Source organism: Mytilus edulis, chromosome 4 (genome assembly GCF_963676685.1).
Source record: "Mytilus edulis chromosome 4, xbMytEdul2.2, whole genome shotgun sequence".
Lineage (NCBI taxonomy): Eukaryota > Metazoa > Mollusca > Bivalvia > Mytilida > Mytilidae > Mytilus > Mytilus edulis.
In genome coordinates this window covers 2,700,660-2,723,912 of record NC_092347.1, presented here as the reverse complement: position 1 = coordinate 2,723,912, position 23,253 = coordinate 2,700,660, and the positions used below count along the sequence as shown (strand labels likewise).

Here is a 23,253-nt window from a genome sequence, read left to right as displayed (position 1 = left end):
TTGACTTACATCTGGAAATTGACAATGCGGGTCGGTTGAAAACAAAACTTTACGACAATAGAGATCATTTCAGCTTTCCAACTGTGAACTTTTATTTCTAAGTAGCAACATTCAAGCAGCACCTGCATACGGGGTATATATCTCCCAATTGAAACGATATTACCATGCTTGCATTTCCTATCAAGATTTTCTTGATAGAGGGTTGCTGCTCACAAGGAAGCTATTAAACTGAGAGTTCCAAATGGTGAAGTTGAAATCATCCATTCGCAAAGGAGAAGGTCCGGTAAGGACCGATTTTGGCCTCAAATATCAGGTTTATCTGACGAAAGATTTTGACCACTTTGTAAACACTTAAGTGTCTATTTCATTTGAATCAATTAGTTTATGTGAAAGATTTGAACTGATTTAGTCATTTAAAACGATCCGATTGAAGCTCAAATATGAAAAATCTACCAAATATGCCGAAAATGTCATTTTTCAGATGGTTTTTGTCAAAAATGAAAGATGCCGCATCTACGGGGCGCCGAATGGGACTCTTGTGGTTTTGTACTCAAAATTCAATTTTGTACGGACAAAAGTGACTTTTGTTCAACAAAAATAAGTTCAGTTTAACAAAATTTGTATCATACTACAAATTTAAAATTTTCTCATACAAAATTATCTATCAGCGGACAAAAGTCACTTTTGTCATGACAAAATTCATTTTTGTTACACAGACTTGAATTTTGTTACCTAATTTGAAAATTGGGCGACAAAAGTCAATTTTGTATTCAAATTAGTTTAGTTTGGTTTCTGTGAACTAATTTGCATACAAAATCGACTTTTGTTACACAAAATTGACAAAAATGAATTTTGTCTCAACAAAATTGACAAAATTGACTTTTGTCTCAACAAAATTGACAAAATTGAATTTTGTCTGAACAAAATTGACAAAATTGACTTTTGTCTCAACAAAATTGACAAAATTGACTTTTGTGAGACAAAATTGACTTTTGTCTCAACAAAATTGACAAAATTGACTTTTGTCTCAACAAAATTGACAAAATTGAATTTTGTCTCAACAAAATTGATTTTTGTCTCACGAAGGTCAATTTTGTCTCATAAAAGTCAATTTTGTTGTTACAAAATTGAATTTTGTTGTCACAAAAATGAATTTTGTCGTCACAAAATTGACTTTTGTCTCAACAAAATTGACAAAATTGACTTTTGTCTCAACAAAATTAACAAAATTGACTTTTGTCTCAACAAAATTGACAAAATTGAATTTTGTCTCACAAAAGTCAATTTTGTCTCACAAAAGTTAATTTTGTCTCACAAAAGTCAATTTTTTCTCACAAAATTGAATCTTACCTCACACAATTGACTTTTGTGATTTAATTTCCATATCAGGTAACAAAAGTCAATTTTGTATGCATATATGTTTATATTTGCATACCTTTTAGACAAAATTGACTTTTGTCATGACAAATATGAATTTTGTCTACAAAAATAAATTTTGTCTACAAAAATAAATTTTGTCATGACAAAAATTAATTTTGTCTACACAAATGAATTTTGTCATCACAAAATTGAAGTTCTCACAAAACAAGTCTGTAGCACATAGTTTTGTAAGACAAAAATGATTTTGTTATGACAGAATTGAATTTTGTACAAAACCACAAGAGTCCCATTTGGCGCCCCGTAGCATCCGTGTTCATCCTCAACCTTTATATATGTTATGTATTATCAAAAAATACAAGTTACATTTCAATATTAAGGATGAACACGAATGCGGCCACTTTCGTTTTACACGAAAACCGTCTAAAATTTAACTAAAATGCTAGAATTGTGAAGATTTCAGTAATTAAGCATGACTTAATGGTGCTAGTACCCAAAATATGTGCATTGTATTGTCAAAAAAAAAAGCCCATATTTATGTAGCAGAAGCATTCTCCTGTCCAATAAATAACTAAAAGTTTACATTTTAACAATTTTGTAAACCCGCTATATTTTGGGGCCAAAATGAGGTCTTACTGGACCTACTCCTTTTACGGACGCCATCACTAGTTAGTTGACCGTTACGGAATAACTGTTTTACAAATGATATCGGATATGTTCCTTACGTCGTAACTACAATCCCCTTCCCTTTCATGAATGCCGGTGACCTACCGAATTAGACTATTTACCGGATTTGCTATCACATAAGCAACACGACGGGTGCCACATGTGGAGCAGGATCTGCTTACCCTTCCGGAGCACCTGAGATATCATAACCCCAAGTTTTTGGTTGGGTTCGTGTTGTTTATTCTTTAGTTTTCTATTTGTGTCATGTGTACTATTGTTTGTCTGTTTGTCTTTTTCATTTTTAGCCATGGCGTTGTCAATTTAATAGTTTGATATCTTTCGTCCCTCTTTGTCATCTTCAGTCCGTTTCCATGTATGTTGGTGTTTGTTTTTGTTGTAGATTAGTGTTTTTTGTAGTTCCGTTGTTTTTCTCTTAGATCTGATGTGCGTCCCTCGCTTTTAGTTTGCTTAATCAAATTATGATTATTGAAAAGCAGGTTTCTACTGTTGTCTGTATTGATACGGAACATTAATGATTATAAATTGATACCATCACGGATTGACGAAAAAAGAGAAGAAAACTCAATAAGCTACTGGTACCCGAATCCGATCCGGACAATAGATTATCAGATTTTGAAGAGTAGTGCATCATGTTTCCCTAGTAAACCTGGCCTATTCGATACATATAATCAACATGTCTGTCATACAGGGTTGATAATTCATAATCTATTTGAATACCATATTCAGTTGCGCAATAAAATAACCACTTTGATCTGATTGGTTTAGTTAACCTGACATCCATTTTCGGTAATTCTCACCAAAATATTAGGGATATCGTAAAAGTTTCAAGGAGATAACTTACTTCCTACATGTCATGGCATATCTGCATTATACGTATTACTTCTATGAATTGGAAATCATGATAAGAAAATAGAATATCGAATATCATGTCACCTCAAAGAGCTGTGTGATCTTAATAAATGTGTTGTTTAAATACTGACTCATAAAAGGAAAAGTTTTAAACAATAAAATTAAGAAGATATGGTATGAACTGTATAGTCCTATTGTTTACTTAAAAATTGGTCCTTCCTGACAATGTTCTGGTTCATGTTATGGTAATAGGCAGAAACAATACATACATTGTGTACCCTTTAAATAAAACTGATATTCAAATTGGCATAAGGCTTGTAAGTCTAAAATTATTCGACATAGCCACAGAAATGTAGTTTTCTCTAATATTGCGAGTGAGAAAAATACTTAATCATCCCCTAAAGAAGTAACTTTTCAAAACAGAAACTTTTGCGACAGTAATGTTATCTTCCTGTTCACCTTCGTGTTTTAAATGTCGCGGTAGTATGCCGAAACTAAGCTACACATTGTGTATTCTTTTCAACATCAAAATTGTTATAAAACTTTGGAATCCATACTTTAAAATGATTCGACGAAACCAAAGAAACTTGTTGTCGCTCATTTGCGAGTGGGTAAGTATACTTCATTATATATTCAAGCAGATAATTTCAAAATAGTTTTGACTACTAGTAACCACAGTTACTGGTTCATTCTGTGAAAACACTTAATCCACACACAGTTCAAATTATTTCAATCATTGTATGTTTCTTGTATACATAAAAGTGCAACCAAGGAGGATCCATTTTTTTTAACTTTCATTGAGAAATAATTAAAATTGAGAAATAAAATTGAGAAAGGAAATGGGGAATGTGTCAAAGCGAGAAAACCCAATCATAGAGCAGCTGGCCCCTTTAAAATATGTATACTAGTTTTAGTGATAATGGACGTCATACTAAACTCCGAAATATACACAAGAAACTAAAATTAAAAATCACGAGACTAACAAAAACCAGAGGCTCCTGACTTGGAGCAGGCGCAAAACTGTTTATGAGAACTCAACCCTCCCCCTATACCTCTAGCCAATGTAGAAAAATAAACGCATAACAGAAAGTACCTCAAAAAATAAAAAAAGAGACTTTGGAGAAAATAGAATTAAAATAGTCAAAAGGATGTTTTTGTGTGGAAAACATATGTTAACGGTAATTCGGGATGCAATTGAGACACTGAAGCATGATGGTCCGCGCCAAAGTACGATAGTCCTTTGGCGATTGTTCAAGCATTACGTTTGAAAACTGCAATGTTTTTAGATATACCATTATTTACGACACCACAGTAATTTGCAGACAGGAGGATAAGTGTATGAATGTTGCATGCTAACAAAGGAAATAAAAGGAAAGGGAAACGAAAGTAACGAATGAATGAATCAAGTGAGCGATGCAGGTGGAGGTAACATAAATATGTAAAACAAAGTCAGGCAGCAAATCTTCCCGCTTGAATACATAACGCTTAAGCCATCCCTTATATGTTTTTGGATCGGTGCTGCTTCATGATAAGCTGAAAGTTATATAATTTAAGTTTTAAAGTCTCTGATTTCACCTTACCAACACTCAAAATCGACCTTCTATATACAATGCTAGCATGCTTAACACTACACCAACACACTTAATGTAGTTCTCACTTCAGACCATTGCTTATTAGCTAGTATACACCATCGGCATTGACTTTCATCGTAAACATCAAAGCCAACGTCACAGTTAAACCATCGAACATCAGCATATAACCACCAACGCACTTCAGCGGAGCTATCAGAAAATTTGCTTCACATTTTCAGCATTACCACACAGTGAAAACAAACACGCTTCAGTGTGGACCATCGTACTGCAGCACAACCATTGCATCGGACTACCGTAGTGGATCAGAATCCTTCGCGTATTTAAAACGAATATGTTATCATGTTATCACTCACACTATGCACTTACCCATCTTGATTTACTCCCTGTTTTGTTCTGTACGTGCAGCTCCACATTTCCAAAAGTAGACGGCAAATCAAATAGAAATGACTCAAAACAAACTTCATATGATCTTTGATTATTGTGCATTCCTCCAGTAAAGCTAAAGTCACATAGTTTAGGAGAAGTTTGTCCATTCCATGACAAATTATAAAATTTACTCTCTGTTAGTCGTCTTACCTCCTCATCACAATTATATGACGTAAACTGTACTAAAACATAATAGAATATTTGTACATGACTATAGACTAGAAAGACTAGAAAAAACAATAGCACTGTTACTATCCTTTTTGTGTATTTCTTTATGCTGTGTACGTACTGATTTTGTGTCATTAATAGATACCGTACATGTATATCCTTTGTTTTCTCGCCGCGATATAGCCTTGTGCTAATGCGGCGTAAAGCAACCAACAATCAACTAATCCTTTGTTTTCTCGCCGCGATATAGCCTTGTGCTAATGCGGCGTAAAGCAACCAACAATCAACTAATCCTTTGTTTTCTCGCCGCGATATAGCCTTGTGCTAATGCGGCGTAAAGCAACCAACAATCAACTAATCCTTTGTTTTCTCGCCGCGATATAGCCTTGTGCTAATGCGGCGTAAAGCAACCAACAATCAACTAATCCTTTGTTTTCTATTAAACAAAGACTGAGAGCAAAAAGTATCAATTTCACATATATAGTTTGAGAATATTTCAAGCCAATAAAATACGTTAAGACCGATTAATCTTTCTTGGAATTTAAAAAAAAACAACAAAATTACCAAGAAAAAATAAACTTTCATAGTCATACATCATCAACAAATAGAGAGTATGGTTAAAATAAAACTGAGAAAGGAAATAGGGAATGTGTCAAAGCTACAAAAACCCGACCATAGAGCAGACAACAGCCGAAGGCCACCAATGGGTCTTCAATGTAGCGAAAAACTCCCACACCCGTAGGCGTCCTTCAGCTGACCCCTTAAAAAATGTGTATACTAGTTCAGTGATAATGGACGTCATACTAAACGTCATCAGTGTCTGAGTAGAAAGTTGATGAACCAGGTGTATGTCAAAGAACGTTTCGTCCTTTTTCTTAAAAAGTTCATCGGAAGGTACAAAGACATTGTTGATAAATATTCCGTATCAAATTCACAAATAATACATAATGGTCTTGATGTATAGATTCTGCGTACTGATGTTGTTTATCATCTTAAAACAACGTGTTATATTGTTCTTTCATTTGTCTTTGTTCTATCATTAATATTACTTTTACTGTTAGATTGTTTTATACCGACCGTGCTTTTTAAAGAATATTACCATAAAATATTGGATGTGAAATACCTGAACGTAAAAGACAAACTGAAATAAAATGCAAATTGAAAAAAACAATTTACAAATCAAATGAGTTGCAGAAAATTTCTTTTCTGTTAACATATATATATAATGTTGATTACAGACAATGTCTATATGTGTTCATTTGATACGATACTATCTACACATAACTGAGAGATAAAAATCTTATATGGATAAAACTCAACAATTATGAATTTAAGGAAGAAACTAAGGTGAGGTTTTGTGTCTGATGTTCAGGCTCCTTGGTGTTTTTCTCTACGGTACAAGGTAAAATATTTTGCCCCATAACACCCATTTATTTGTTCATATAAGACTTGATAGCTCATAAAAGATTATTTTACAAAATTTAAGCAGATTCTTGATATTCGTTCTTTTCAGTAGAGAACCAAATAATACCAATGAAAGTATAATATAAGGTAAAAGTCTGAGTCATCCTTTTTTCGACATGTTTAAAAAATCAAATAACTCGAAAAGGAGTTCCATGACCTATCAATATGTTTTGCTTATTTTGTTCCTTAACTAATGCTCTTCTGACTTATAGTATCAATCTTTAATTGTTAATTTATTTCATTCCACTTAAGTACATCCTTAGGAGGAAGACTAAACATATCTGTGATACTGCATTCGTCAACGACACAAAAAATAAGGTACTCACACTCAAAATATTATTTAATCTAACAATAAAGCATAGATATTTATAAAAACAATTAAAAAGCTTTCCTTCTGAAAATAAAAGAAGCATAAATCAAATAATTAATATGTATGACTATCATTCTACGAGATTTTCTTAAATTCAAGACATAATAAGTATACTTACAATCAACTGAATATATTCCATAACAACTGTTTATATTAAGACTAAACAAGAACACGAAGGCAAACGTGTGCTCTCTTGTGACCTTCATTCTAAAAAAGCACAAAAACAGATTACTGCACGTGTTTTAACCTCAATGTAAATAACAACTCTTGTGTAAAAGTGTGAATTTCTTGTAATTTTAAACCACAAATATATATAAACCTCGCTTTATATTGACATATCTTTTTATTCTCAATAAACCATCATTTTGACAAGGTATAGAGATATACTTATGTACAACATTTACAATATACACAACATTTAATTAATACTATTAGTACAAGACCTTTTACAAAAATTAACAGGGGTGGCTTCACACTAGATTCAGCTTGGAGATTTATTTATTGTTTTAATAAATTGTAGAGTTTAATAAGCTCTACTTTCTTTTTGAATGAAATTAATAATTGATACTTTAAAATATTTCGTTTGGTGTAACTACATTTATGTATGCAGTTTTTCCTCTCCTGTTCAAATTGAACATTCCAATATAAAGTGAAATTCATCCCCGAGTTCATTGTTTTTGCACAGAGTACAGTTTCTATTTTGTTCGCTGGTGTTAAAAACAAAAAAGTAAAATCACAAAAATACTGAACTTAGAGGAAAATCTATTCGGAAAGTCCATAATCACATGGCAAAATCAAATAACAAAACGTATTAAAAACGAATGGACAAGAACTGTCATATTCCTGACTTGGTACAGGCATTTTCAAATGTAGAAAATGGTGGATTAAACCTGGTTCTATAGAGCTAACCCTCTCACCTTTATGACAGTCTCATCATATTCCGTTATATTTACATTGATGCGTTAAATAAACAGACACAATAAATAAAATAGTCAAAATATGGGTACATCAGTCATCATCGTATAACAATTTTAAAAGGAACAATTTAACAGAACACAAAAACATCTACTATCTACGAACACATTCATTGATTTGAGTGTCTGACGTCAGAAAATTTTATACGTCAACTAAATTTGTCGTTCAATGTGCATACAAACGATTTTAAAATTTTACATAGGCAATGTTAGCATACAGGGTTAAAAAATCAAAAGTATGTAAGAATAAATTTCAGAAATAGACCGAGATTTAAACTAGTCCAAAAGTTATATATAGAATTTAAAAGAATCTACAAATAGTTAATTCCACTACGCGATTGAATGATTTTGACGTTCGTGGTTCAACGTATATAGTAATTCATAATAGAAATATAACATAATGACATATAATAGAACAATATCATACCGACGGGATCTTTTAAAGTACAGAGTCACGTTATAAGAACAAAAGAAATAAAAGAAGGTCGCATATACAAAACAAACCACCAAAAAACGAAAGCCAATACAAACACATTGACGAGATGTATAAGTACCGAGCCACGTCAAACGAATATCACATAAAACCATTCAACAGTAAAAGTAATATAAATAATAGAACAAAGACAAATGAAAGAACTATAAAACACGTTGTTAAGATGATAAACAACATCAGTACGCAGAATCTATACACCAAGACCATCGTGTATTATTTGAGAAGTTGATACGGAATATTTCTACTCAGACACTGATGACGTTTTACAAAGTCGGAGTAGGAGCTGCAAGCTCTTGAATATCGAATAAGTTTGGAAATATATATCCCATATGCAGGTGAAGTTGGTATATTGCTACTAAGGTGGGGGAAATTTATAATTTCAAAATTAAAATCGTCTCGTTTGTCATAGATTCTGGTACTGAGATGACTGTGTAAGTCAAATTCGAGATATAAGTCTAAAAATGAGGCGGAGGAAGCCGTGTCTGTTGTTTCTTTAATCTCTAGTTCTGGGGGATATATTAATGGAACCCAATCAGAAAAGTTCGGATTGTTTATGGAAAGAACATCATCAATATATCTGAAAGTGAAATTGAATCTTCTGGCTTCCTTGATCCTCTTGTTTTTGACAAGTGTCTGGAGGAACTCCGATTCATATGAAAATAAGAAGAGGTCGGCAAGAAGAGGCGCACAGTTTGTTCCCATAGGAATGCCGACAATTTGTTGGAAAAGTCTACCTCCAAACTCAACAAATATGTTGTCGATAAGAAACTCCAGCATTCTGATCACTTGTTCTTCTGTGTAGTATGTTTTACCTTTTTGTTTGTCACTATTAACGAAATATGCCTTATGAAATCCCAAAGTAATAAATTTATAGCGTATGCTACCATTTTTATGTTGAAAGGCATTGTGAATTAATTCTTTTAGGCGATTTTTCAATTTCACATGGGGAATGGTGGTATACAGGGTTGAAAAATCAAAAGTTTTGATGGAACTAATTTCAGAAAAAGACCGAGATTTAAAATTGTCTAGAAGTTCTTTAGAATTTTTAAGAATCCACACATGGTTAATACCACTACGCGAGTAAACAGTTTCACAGTATTTCTGAAGACCCTCTTTCACTGCGGACAGAATTTTAGTCAATCTAATGGACAATTCTTTAGTGGAATATGAAGATGAGCCAGCAATATACCGTTGTTTGTACGGAATTTTATGAAGCTTTGGTATCCAATACAAACAAGGTGCATGTCCTCTACATGTACCAGCTGAAATAGGTAATTTATGATTCGTCGTTCTAAATCTGCAAACCTCTACAAGATTTTTGTTGTCTAAAATATCTAAATAAGCTTCCGAAATAAAATTATCCTTAAATACTTTGTAATTTACAGCTTTTGGTGATTTTTCTAACTATAAGTGCCAATTCTGTTCAAATTGATCGTTTAGGTTTCTACTAACTGTCAGACGCAGCCAATTTAAATTAATAAACATTTGTGAGTTCCAAATATATGTTAAAACACATTCATTTAGAATACTTTTTATGTCATCTAACCATAAACACTTATCTCCATTCACATATTGCAATTGGAAACACAAGTTTTAGACATGTATCGTACATGTACTACATTCAACTACAAAATAATCAGTTATCGATATTTTACTAAGTTGACTTGAAAGACAATAATTCGATCATTATAGCATAAGATTGGAAATAATAGATACATCTTTTCAGAACCGTTTGTAATGTTTTAAGATCCGTTACTCTTAATTAAAAATGTCTAATTGTTTTGTAAAAATTTTGGTTGGGCTATCTACCCGTTAGCTCTCAAGCTGTCAACTTTCATTGAATGAATGTGTATATCTTACATATAGTAAAAAGTATATGTAAGCAGTGTAATATATTTGCTTTTCGTTCATTATTTTACCCATAACCAAACCCATTAGTTTTCTCGTTTGAATTGTTTTACATTTGTCATTTCGTTTTTTTGTAGCTGAATATACGGTATTGACTTTTCTCATTGTTGAAGGCCTTTCAGGGACCTATAGTATTTGTAATTTCGGGGTCATTTGGTCTCATGTGGAAAGTTGTCTCATTGACAATCATATCACACCTTCTTATTTTTAAAAGAAAATATATTTTTTTAACGTAAAACATTATTATTGGCAGTGCTCAACACAAACCACGACAATAATACAATATAGATAGTAATTTAGATATTGATTAATAATACAGGCTATTTGTTACATGTTCTTTAAAAACAATCCCAACTTAACTGGTTTTTAAAAGTCTTTCTTATATTTTACCCCTTGTTGATTTATAAATAAGTATTGACGTAAAAATTCGTAAAATGTATATTGTTCTCTTGATTTAATTTATAATTTTCTTACTCATTTAAGAAACAGAAGTCCTTATATTATGTTGCACAGAATATTTCCTTTGTTTTAAATCATAATGATTCCTTAGAATCAATCACTTGAGCAAATATCACAAATATTGCAAATACGATAAACTTATTAGAGCATAGTAACGGGTCCTATTTGTACATATATTATGACCTAAATGTCGATATTGATTGGGATTTAAAAACAGGTTTATCTTATTTATAACTATTTAAATATTTATTAATTTATGTCCAACAAAGTTCATGATTTTTAAAAAATAATAGAGTTTCATGTCAATATCAACTTATCATAAAGTTTTAGATTTTTTTGTTTTTGAAAGAATTGTTTTTGTTGTAATTTTGAAGGTATAGATATTCCGATAATAACATGTACGATACCAATTTCCCTGCAACTGTAAAACTCACATTTTATTTTTATTCTTTATTTCAAAATTTCAAATTTAATTTTCCGTCATTTTCAATCATATTTTTACAAGTTGGTAAATGTGTTTCGGGGCAGTTGTAATTCATTTTATAGAAATTCACGGTAGATATAGTGTCCGGCTAGGACCGAGGTTTTTCGAGTGATTCGGTCCATTTTTTTCGAGTGTAGTTCGGGCTTTTTCGAGTGATAACACATGCGATAAGTTCAATTAACTCTTGACAAGAGACCAAAATGACAAAGAAATTAACAATAATAGGTTACCTACGGCCCTCAACAATGAGACAAACCCATGTTGCATAGTTAGCTATAATTAAAAGGCCCCGAAATGACAAATGATCGTCCTTCAGCTGGCCCCTAAACAAATATATACTAGTTCAGTGATAATGAACGCCATACTAATTTCCAAATTGTACACAAGAAACTAAAATTAAAATAATACAAGACTAACAAAGGCCAGAGGCTCCTGACTTGGGACAGGCGCAAAAATGCGGCGGGGTTAAACATGTTTGTGAGATCTCAACCCTCCCCCTATACCTCTTGCCAATGTAGAAAAGTGAACGCATAACACGTCTTAATTCAGCGAATTCTCCAAAAATCTATAACATTCTTTTCCTAGCTTTATCATTGCTCGCTATTATTATGTTTCGGAAAATATAAACGTACTATCTATTTGGCCTGTTTTATTATTTGTATTCGAGCGTCGCTAGTAAGAGATTTTTTGTATAGTCACCGAGCAAAATTATAAGCCTGGTATCTTTGATGAGTTTATTGACAAGACCACAGTAAGATAATCGTTATAAAAAATATTGAAACCATAAAATAAGGTCATGATATCTTTAAAAACAACGACGGTGGGCCATGTTGAAAAAAAATCAATAAAAGGGAGATAACTTCTAAAGGGGACGAAGAAATCCTTAACAGGGTCATCTGGTAATACTTCTTGATGAGGTTCATATTTGGTCTTGATAACTTCAACAGAAACGGGGGGAGGCCATGTCAAAACAAATGTTGGAAGAAAAAAAAGAAAAGAAAACATTACAAAAACAATAAGGTCTTTCCTCACGGAGAGGAAATACCTTAACTAGTATATAAAATGTAGATGTACAGTATTTTTGTAAAGAAAATAACTAAGAATAAACATAATCTTAGACTCAATTTTGTAATGCATGTTTGAGTTTGGTTAACTTGCTTGCTTTGTCTATTTTGTTTGTATTAACTAGAACACACCCGTGATATCACGGGTCCGTGACTGAATTAAAGTATATAACTATGCGAACGCCTTATTTTAGTATTAGTATTGTCATCTGATAAAGTCATGCCGATTATAAGATACACAGTTTTTCTCTGCTTTCAAGTCTTTCTGTTAGAACCCGTGGAACTGAAACAATAATATTAATTATTTGGAAAACAAAAGGTCCTGGAATGGAGTATTTTTTAATCAACAGCATTGTCCTATATAAGTTATAAATAAAGTTGAATTCTTTGCTTCGCTGTTTTACGTCATGCCCACTAACAAATTGAAAACTGTACCTATACGCCTTATTTTCAGTCCAGATTTTTAGTATTCGTATTGTTATCTTAGAAAGTGTTACTGATTAAGATACTACAATAGGTAACAATTTGACAGCAGTAGTGTCAATCCTGTGGTTATGACCCGTGTATATAGCATATTAATCCTGAATACAACGTTTGGTGGTGCGCCTGTCAGATGCGGAACGTACAGATAAGGTAATAGGTAACAGGTAACAGTATACTATTGGTATCGGTAGCGGACTCGACCCGGAACTTCTTAATTATTGGCAATATTAATTACGTGGAAAACAAAAGGGCCTGGAGTGGTGTAATTTTTAATCTACACCTTTGTACTATATTAGTTATATATAAAGTTGAATTCTGTGATTCGTCGTTTTTACGTGATGACGGCTAACAAATTGGACCTCGTAATTTTAGTATTATAGATGTTTGCTCAAGTTTTGTAATTAAGATTGACATCTGCAAACAATATCATAAGTAGGCGGAGTAAAACGTTTGTACACACATTATATTTGAATTTGATTGGATAGTTATCAAAGGTACCAGGATTATAATTTAATACGCCAGACGCGCGTTTCGTCTACATAAGAATCATCAGTGACGCTTAGATCAAAATAGTTATAAAACCAAACAAGTACAAAGTTGAAAAGCATTGAGGACGCAAAATTCCAAAACGTTGTGCCAAATACGGCTAAGGTAATCTATTCCTGGGATAAGAAAGTCCTTAAGTATTTTGTAAAATTCAAATTTTTGTAAACAGGAAATCTATAAAAATTACCATGTAATTGATATGCATGTCAACACCGAAGTGCTGACTATGGGGCTTGTGATACCCTCGGGGATGAAACGTCCACCAGCAGTGGCATCGACCCAGTGGTGTATGATAGTTATAAAAGGTATACCAGAATTGTAATTTAACACGCCAGACGCGCGTTTCGTCTACATAAGACTCATCAGTGACGCTCAGATCAAAATAGTTATAAAACCAAACAAGTACAAAGTCGATGAGCATTGAGGACCCAAAATAACAAAACGTTGTGCCAAATACGGCTAAGGTAATCTATTCCTGGGATAAGAAAATCCTTAGTTTTTTATAAAAATTCAAATTTTTGTAAACAGGATTTATCAACTGGCCATATAATTGATATTCATGTTAACACATAATTGCTGACTATTGTGCTGATGAAACCCTCGGGGACGAAACGTCCACCAGCAGTGGCATCGACCCAGTGGTGTAAATAGTAATTAAAGGTACCAGGATTATAATTTAATACGCCAGACGCGCGTTTCGTCTACATAAGACTCATCAGTGACGCTCAGACATTGATTATTTTAATGTTGTCTGCATACTAATACTTTAAAACATTTCATGCGTATTGTTTTTCTTTTTTTAGTTTTAATCTTGTCGACGATGTTTGGAATGTATAAATACAGTTATCTAAGCATTGCATTTCTATTATCTCATATTTGGCCTTTTTACTTTTTCAAAGTGATTTAAAAACAAATAGTTATTATAGATAATAGAGAATATTAAGTGCAAAATGATTTTTCATACAAGTGAGAGGTTTAGCGCTATAAAACCAGGTTCAATCCACCATTTTTTACATTTGAAAATGCCTGTACCAAGTCAGGAATATGACAGTTGTTGACCATTCGTTTGATGTGTTTAATCATTTGATTTTGCCATTTGATTAGGGACTTTCCGTTTTGAATTCCTCGGAGTTCAGTATTTTTGTTATTTTACTTTGTATTTAAGTAAAGAATTTGAGTTAATTCCCTTTCAACGAATATTATCTGATGTGTGCACTAAAATAACAAAGGGGAATTCCATTATAACAGATAGCCATTTTCTTAAATTAGAAAGTGAAAGAAAAGAATATCTAAAACCAATGTAAAAGGTAAATAAGAAAAATGATAACAAAAACATAACTTCGATATAAATAGTATGCATCCATGTAGATAGATGACTGTTCATTAAATGTATAATATGATTCATGTGTACATAACAAAACTAAAAGTGAAACGGTTCATCTGAAGGAATTGAAAAATATGGCCGTTTTTACACCCAAAAATCTACTATGAGTACAGACACATTGATGCATATAAAAAGTTTCAAGGCATGGAGGACCTAGATATATAAAAGTTATGTGAAGTCTATCTTTCGGAAAATTAATAACTTACCTGGATTTTGATGTGCATTTTTTACCAGTCTGTAGATGATATCAAAATAAACAAAAACACCAGTTTCATTTGATACGGTCCACTCAGTTACACTGTTTAAATCAACTATTGCTTATTAACAGGGTTGAGTAGCGGCTACGTAGCTGCTATCAATATCTATGTAACAACTAGTCTATGGTAGACCGAATAATCTGTCTCTTGTGTGGGTACATTTGTCATTTCATATTTTCTTTTCATCATTTGGCTATTTAAAAAAGAAAATATGAAATTACAAATGTACCCACACAAGAGATAGATTATTCGGTCTAAGTCTATAGCTACACATTCAATAGTCAAAATCTACGTAGCACTACGTAGCTGTTACGATATTGAACTCAACCCTGGTGTCTATTGTCCATTTAATTCAATACTTCTCACAACATCGATTATATGAGTGGAACTTCCCAAATGTTTTTCCAACTTAGTTTATTTTTGCACCTTCTGCAGGAATAAAAAAAATAATAGCAAAATCCAGAAAAGTTTATAATTTTCTGAATCAAAAAAGCATTTACAATTTAATTATCTAGGTCCTGCCATGCCTTAAAACAGGTATGTCTGTACGCAGAGTAAAATTTGTGGTGTAAATACGGCCATGTTAGCCAAAAGGTTATGATGAACCTTAACATTAACTCTGAATTGTATTTATTTTACATTTATTATTGACCTCCAAGTAAAAAAAAAAACAAGAGGTTAAATCGAACTTTACATCACATTTACCATACCCTCTTTAGGATTACAAATTAAGTGGGTTTTTACCAAGGGAATGATGTGTGAAAAGGGGGGTACGTATAATTTTATGCATGGATACATTGTTCTTTGGACTGGTTTTGAGGACAATAAACAATTTAAGGAAAATATTTGCATTGCATAATTTTTTTTTGAATAATGCATTTCTTTTGCAGATGAATATAATAATAAGTTATACAAGCATTTATGCACAATAGTTATATACAATAAACAGAAGATATATAATATATTTGATAGACACAGCTTGATAATTTGCTTCTATAAATGTAGAATTTTGTTAACAGAATTAATAAGTTTCTTATGTAATTTTTATCTGTTTTGTAAGAATTCTAAATAAAAGTAAATTCTATTTCTGTCAATATCCAGGAGTTAAGGTCTTCCCATAATTTTGACAAGTCCAGCATATATGTTTAATTGTTTCGATCCGTCCACACCCAAAATTACACTTATTTGTATCTTAAATCTTTATTTTAGAGAGATTTCCATTCGTGCTTTAAATTCGATGTATTATTCTGTATTGAAACCACTGAATTTTGATTTCTTGGTAAAATTAAAGAACAATACATGGATTTTTTTCCAATTAAAGTTTGTATTGAGAAACGATGACCATTTTTGTTCACATTTATATTTAGGATTTGACTTTTTTTTCATTTAGAATATTGTACATGTCTTTTGAACCTCTCTGGGATTTAAAACAAACTTCACATTTGAGGGCAAAACTGGACCGTTTTTCTCTCTAAGTCCTTGGGACATATGTTTCATTCTTTTAAATACTTTTTTTAATGGAGAAATTAGGCCTTGATATGTAAAATTAGTATTGATATTATATACATTTTTAAAGTGATCAAAAGTCATAAGATTTCCACCTTCGTCTAACAAGTCATTTTAAAATCAGCAAAACACCTTCTTTTGTCCAATCTTTACACAAACCATAAATAGCATGTGTTAAAGAGTTATTTGGTATATTTTGAAGCATTAACTTCTTCTTTCCAAAATGAATTATTCAGGTTTTTATAGGAGCCAAGAAATTGCATTTCCAAAATATTCAAATTTTCAGAAAAGAGTAAAAGTTTCACTAGTTTTGAATATGTTTATTAATTCTTCTTATCCAGGTTAATTTTTTTAAACCTTTTATGTAGTTTTCAATCAGTTTTTATCACTGTTATTTTTCCATTGGTGAGAGTATTTGGTTTGTCCAAGTTTTTATAATATTTTCGATTTCTTTCATCCTGCGATCATAATTTAAATTTTCATTTTCATTCAGATCCACTGAGAAATGTAACCCAAGAAGTGTCAATATGCTGGAAACCCACTCAAATCCCCACTTCACACATATAGTTTCTTTGCTAATCTATTTCCTCCCAATCCAAACAACATCGGTCTTGTCTAAATTTATATTAAGACCTGATAAATTTGCATATTTATCTAGAGTACGGAGAGATGTAGCCAAAGATTCAGGTGATCAATCAAGTATAAGAGAAGTATCATCTGCATATTGTGAAATGAGATACTCTGCGTAGCATACACTTGATTGTTGTTATGTTTTACATAAACATTTGTACCTTATTGTAATGTTATATGCAAATAAAAATCATTTTAATACTACAGTAGTTGATTTGTGTGTTTTCTTTTGTTCTCCGTTGCCACCCGGAAGTTGCATTTGATCATGTCAAAATTAGAGATGAAGGATTCTGTCAATGGTCAAATCAATGAAGGTGTTAACAGAATTTATTACTTTGTATATACATATGTGTTATAACAAGGAATAAAGGTACCAGGATTATAATTCAATACGCCAGACGCGCGTTTCGTCTACATAAGACTCACCAGTGATGTTCAGATCAAAATAGTTATAAAGCCAAACAAGTCCAACGTTGAAGAGCATTTGGGACCCAAAATTCCAAAAAAGTTGTGCCAAATACGGCTAAGGTAATCTATGCCGGGGATAAGAATATCCTTAGTTTTTCGAAAAAATCAAAGTTTTGTAACAGGAATTTTTTAAAAATGACCATTTAGATGCATGATTTTTTATTAGTTGTTAAAGGCTTCGAACTAGCTGTCAGTTAACTGCGAGTACTCTCAGATCTGTACCTAGTGTCTTTTTGTTGTTGGGATATACAAGTACCCGTCCACGTCCACTTGTATGTTTATCCATCTGACGAGTTAAGCCTTTTTCAAGTGATTTTTATAGTTCGTTAACATGTTTAACCCCGCCACATCTGTCTGTATGTGCCTGTCCAAAGTCATGAGCTTGTAATTCACTGTTTGTCGTTTGTTTATGTGTTACATGTTTGTTTTTTCGTTCATTTTTTAAACATAAATTAGTCCTTTAGTTTTCCCGTTTGAATTGTTTTACATTGTAATTTCGGGGCCTTTTATAGCTGTCTATGCGTTATGGGCTTTACTCATTGTTGAAGGCCGTACGGTGACCTATAGTTGTTAATTTCTGTGTCATGTTGGTGTCTTGTGTAGAGTTGTCTCATTGACAATCATACCACATCTTCTTTTTTTATATATATAATTGATATTCATGTCAACACCGAAGTGCTGACTACTGGGCTGGTGATACCCGTGGGGATGAAACGTCAACCAGTAGCGGCATCGACCCAGTGGTGTAAATAGTTATCAAATGTACCAAGATTATAATTGAAATGCCAGACGCGCGTTTCGTCTACATAAAATACACACATTCATAAATTTAGATATCAGTCCACTGCATTATTCAACCGGCAACCAGCAATAAAAAAGAAGCAAACCCCCGTGACAACTTCTCCCACTTAAGCATGTGCGCCATTAATCTATGTTCCTTGAATTGCCAGACACTAAGATAGATGAAGGGGAGGGGCGAGACCTCTGATTTTTTAAGGTAAATATTTTATTTACGAAACAAAATTGTAACTCTTACAATTGTATTACATTAGATACCTCACCTTTATAAGTTTAGATAACATAATTTAACAAAGCGCTGAACCCCCGACACTAGGAGGAGGAAAAACAATCATAAAGAATTGACACAATGAAGTTGCATAGAGCGTAATTAGAAGTAATGAAAGGACAACTGACCACACAAAGCCAGCTTACTAGATTTCTGACAGGGATGAGGAATTACAAATGTTCCAAGAATAGGCTAAGACTCTGAATTTATAAGCTTTAAATTGATGTCTAGCTTAAATGCAGATAAAGCAGACTTCTAAGTCAACATGACAGTTTTGAAAATTGTGATAAAAATGGTTTTAGCAGAAATTCAGATATTCCTATTTTATTAGAAATGAAGAAGAACCAGTAGGTTTTAATTTTGCTGACGAGACTAGATACAAGAGCAACGTCCTCGCAGTACCCAATACCAGATTGTATGCAGAAACAGGAAATCAGGAGTAGTTATCAACCTAGAATCTTTATCAGGTAAATAATTCTTAGCTAGAAAAGAAGAATCAATGAGAAGTGTATTTTAGGTCTTATCAGCCGCTTAGCTAAGGCAAGACTCAGAAATTGCACAAACCAGTCTCAGGAAATGACGAAACTTGGGAGCGTGCATTAAATCAAGAGAGGTCGTCCAAATTGCTGAATAAATAGTCGACCTGATTGACTTGTCGGTTTCCGTTTTGAAATGATGGATACCAAGATACTGATTGAGAACATTAATATCTAGTACCAGTCTCATATTCCCGTTCTTCGTGGGAACCAAGAACAGTCGAGAATAAAACCTTAGATGAAAAGGAGGATTTACCATCTCCAACACACCCTTCTAACAGATTGATTGGAACAGGAGAAAGAGGAGGCTGTTCCAAAAACTGACGTTCCAATCCCCTCCGTAAAATCGAAAGTACCCACTTGTCTGAAGTTATTAAAGATCATTACCAGTGCAAATGAATTTAACCAAGGAAACACCACATCACTTACCCTGCTTCAGCCTCAGCTGCCAACAAACAGCGTTCAGCTTTCTCAAGATCAAAAGTAAGACACCTCAGAATATTCTCCGGCTTAACATATGACGTCTGAGAAAGATCTCACAGAAAAGAGTCGGCATCCTTAAGGAAGATCCATGAATCTCAAAGTCCATAGATTTGCATGTCTCTCGACAAGAGGCACTTCCGAAACCAGAGAACTTACTATCACCAGATTTGCTAGTGTTAGTATGGTTCTTCGAAAAAAGTCAATGCTGTTGCGAAATGACCCGACTCTGAAAAGAATACTTGTAGCCAAAAAATCTGAAGAGGCAGACGAAACTCTTGGTGGAGAAGACAATGGCATATCCTACATATTCCTACGAATAGAATAAACACTCGTTATGTATGTGCCTGTCCCAATTAAGGAACTTCTAATTCAGTGGTTGTCGTTTATGAGTTTGACTGTGCCTTTGGTATCTTTCGTCCCTCTTTTGTTGATTAGTTACATACTGTGGATTCACATATTTTCGTGGGTACCACTTTTCGTGGATGAAGGAAAACCTAAATGTTCATGGATATTCAATTCGCGGAGTCTGCATATCAGCATTAAGAAAATGTGTTATTCGTCGAACTTTTACTTTCGTGGTTGAACTGGGTCAATATCTTTAATTGTTTTTACATAGGCGGTAATGGTAACGTTTTTCCTGTATCTCAGTCCATATCGTAAACTTGGATATGTATGATAGCTCGTTTCGAAGCTGTGACATTTTCACATATGTGGTTAAATTTTCGGGATACGAAGACGGATTACTTTTTCCGTAAATTAGCATACCCCGAACATCCTTTCGTGATGCTCCTTTTTAACAAAATAATTTCTTTAAAATTTAATACTTAGAACACATTTAATAGCTCCATAGTTTTTACACATTTATTCTATGTTCCTCTACTGTCCTAATCACTACAAATGGTTAAGATAAGTCTTTTGTAAACAATAGAAACATGTCCAATATCACTACACAGAGATTTTTCATGTACACGTGACTTTTGAGTTCCTCTTTGCGACGCGCATCAGGGATATTGTCCCATATTGAAATCCATAGTTCTGATTTTTCCAAATATTTTTATTAAAATCCTCATCGTTATTAGTACGGTGACCGAGTAAGGAAAATTCACTTATTTAAGGTGTTTAATTGTCATTCGGACTATATGGCTATAAATCACAGTATTGGTAGTTCAAAGCTTAAATTCAACATTTTGACTTGTCGTCAAAAAATCGTACGGTGCAATTTTTGTGAAATTGGCTTTGGAGTACGTAAGTTGACTTAAACGAAAAATCGACATAGAAAAGTTTTGAGGTCTACATTGTAAAATAACATCCGTGATATGATTTCTGTTATTATATGCATTGTTGTTACACCTATTTTAACGATTTCAATTAAAGTTTAGCAAAATTAATCCGTTATTAAAGAGTTTATGTAACATGTGTAAAAGATTAACACTACGAATACCTTGCATTTAAGGGAGAACGTTTTCATTCAATTTCATTATGCTTTTTAACCCAAAATGTTAAATAATTAATATTTATATGATATTTCATACATTTGTATCTTTATTTATTAATAATATCAAATTCGTTTTTATCTCAGAAGCATTATTTCAGCTCACCAAGCCAGACACAAGTCTTTACGCTCATATGACGGAGCTATCCGAAGTTCATATACAGCCTCTTATAGATACATATACGCAATGGGAATGTGCTGTATCACTTACATTCAAATACTGGGATATGTTCCATGAAGCAGTAGGCATTTGCTGTCACATGTAAGAGCAGAACGAGAGGGAAATTGGTCACTTACTAGAGACATCTCAAATGTAACCTTATGTTTTTGTAACCAACAGTACCAATTACTGAAGGTCGATGCCAGTTTACATACTCGATATGCTTCAACTTTCTGAGAATATTCGATCACCTTTTATAGATGGCTACTTTGCTATAAGACAGACTACTGGACATATTAACAGTACATGGAACGACATGGCAACAGAAAAGACCATTATAAAAGCCTCAAGGGAAACATGTGGCACTATAGGCATAACAAATCAAAAGTCCGCGCTTGTTAGATGGACCCTTACTAGACATTTCCTTGAATCCCTTAGTCGTGTAATGCTGAAAAGGGCTGGAATTGCTGCAAATTATGCAAATTCACAAGAGAAAACGAAACCAACAGCAATGAAAAGAGATGACGAACATGGTATTGCCATTGTGAACCATCTGAATGAACCATGACTGATCCCTTTGGTGTGAAATCCCATCCTCCATGTCTTGTCAATATCTCTTCTGGAATGCATGCTACAAGTGATATTTGTGGTTCTTTGCTTACAGCTGTCGAGGTAGGCTTGAACATTTCTTAACATTTTATCACTAGTGCTCTTTCTTTAGATCATTCAAGGAGTTTTTATAGTACAATATCAAAGTCAAAACTAAACACATTTGAAAACATGACCACAAAAACAAACCTTGAATATAAATGCGGAAATACTTTCGTGTCATATAAATCCATAACTTGTATTTAGACGTGCACTGATATTGACAAATTGTGGAGATGATGTTACCATAGAAAATGTGCTGTCGCAGCCTGTAGGTCCCATTCCAATTTCCCTTTTTCAAGATGACGGCATCATGAGAAAATCATGCAAGTCGGATTTGGTGAAGCAATTAGAATCTGAAGTCTCTTGTGCACTTTCCCTTCCTTCCTTTGTACCAATACTCACAACTTACATCAGAGATGATATGGTATTGGTTCAATGTATTGATGTTAAGAAAGGTCAAACATTCGGTAACCTTGCATTCTATAGCGCACATAGTAGCAGAATTTTGTTTACCTCTACGACATGAACAACTCTATAAAGTCTGCCGAAAGGGAACGCCGCACAAAGACTACAGCTTCCACCAAAGTGTATCAGACTATTGAGGGGGGAAGTATTCCTGACTGGAAAACTTTGATAAATCCGCTATGATTCCACCTGATGTGAGCTTTACATAGCCAAATATTGTAAATTCCAAAATTGTCAAAGTTATTTATACCATCACTGTTAATGGCCGTCTTAACTTGTTTAGCACTCAAGAGGAGGCCGATGCTCAATGCCTTAAACTTTGACACGAAGTTTAGGGAAATGTGAAAGAGCGAAAGAACAATCATACGAACCTCTAATACAAATGTGATTGTTCTGTGTGTTCACTACAGTACTATAAATAAATGACACATACAAGCGAGATGTTGGTGCAGATGGGAAACATTCACTAACTTTGTGTCTGTCTTTCCGCAAAAAATTGTAAACTATTGCCTGCTGTACATGCAATTTTGGTCCTCAATGCTCTTCAACTTCGTACTTTATTTGGCCTTTTCAACATTTTTGAATTCGAGCGTCACTAATGATTCTTTTGTAGACGAATCGCTCGTCTGGCGTATATGCAAAATTTAGTCCTGGTACCTATGATGAGTTTATTTACCGGATGCGACACAACTTCGTCTCTGTTTTGAGTAGGTATACCAACTGTCTACAAGACTTCGAAGGACACGCACGACTATTTCAATGGTTTTTTTTTTTAGAGTTTCGGTTATATTGAAAAAGATGAAGCCCTTGT

The 23,253-nt window shown here is 33.3% G+C and overlaps 2 protein-coding genes across 5 annotated transcripts in view; one reads left to right on the top strand and one right to left on the bottom strand.

Annotated features, from left to right (window-relative positions):
• LOC139518746 (uncharacterized) overlaps positions 1-15,117 on the bottom strand; it is a 19,912-nt gene extending 4,795 nt beyond the window's left edge. The window contains exons 1-3 of one of the 4 annotated variants that reach the window (XM_071310304.1): positions 14,935-15,117; positions 7,052-7,140; positions 4,872-5,108 (exon numbers count right to left, since the gene is read on the bottom strand). In XM_071310304.1, the coding sequence (XP_071166405.1) occupies positions 4,872-5,108; positions 7,052-7,072 (258 nt within the window). In that variant the 5' untranslated portion in view covers positions 7,073-7,140; positions 14,935-15,117. Of the gene's footprint in view, positions 1-4,871; positions 5,114-7,051; positions 7,141-10,782; positions 10,908-14,934 lie in introns of those variants that run through there. The other 3 variants (XM_071310303.1, XM_071310305.1, XM_071310302.1) reach the window with 3 other exon arrangements.
• LOC139518748 (uncharacterized) overlaps positions 14,570-23,253 on the top strand; it is a 24,224-nt gene continuing 15,540 nt past the window's right edge. The window contains exon 1 of the mRNA XM_071310306.1: positions 14,570-14,651. The gene's annotated coding sequence lies outside the window, so the exon portion shown is untranslated. The remainder of the gene's footprint in view (positions 14,652-23,253) is intronic.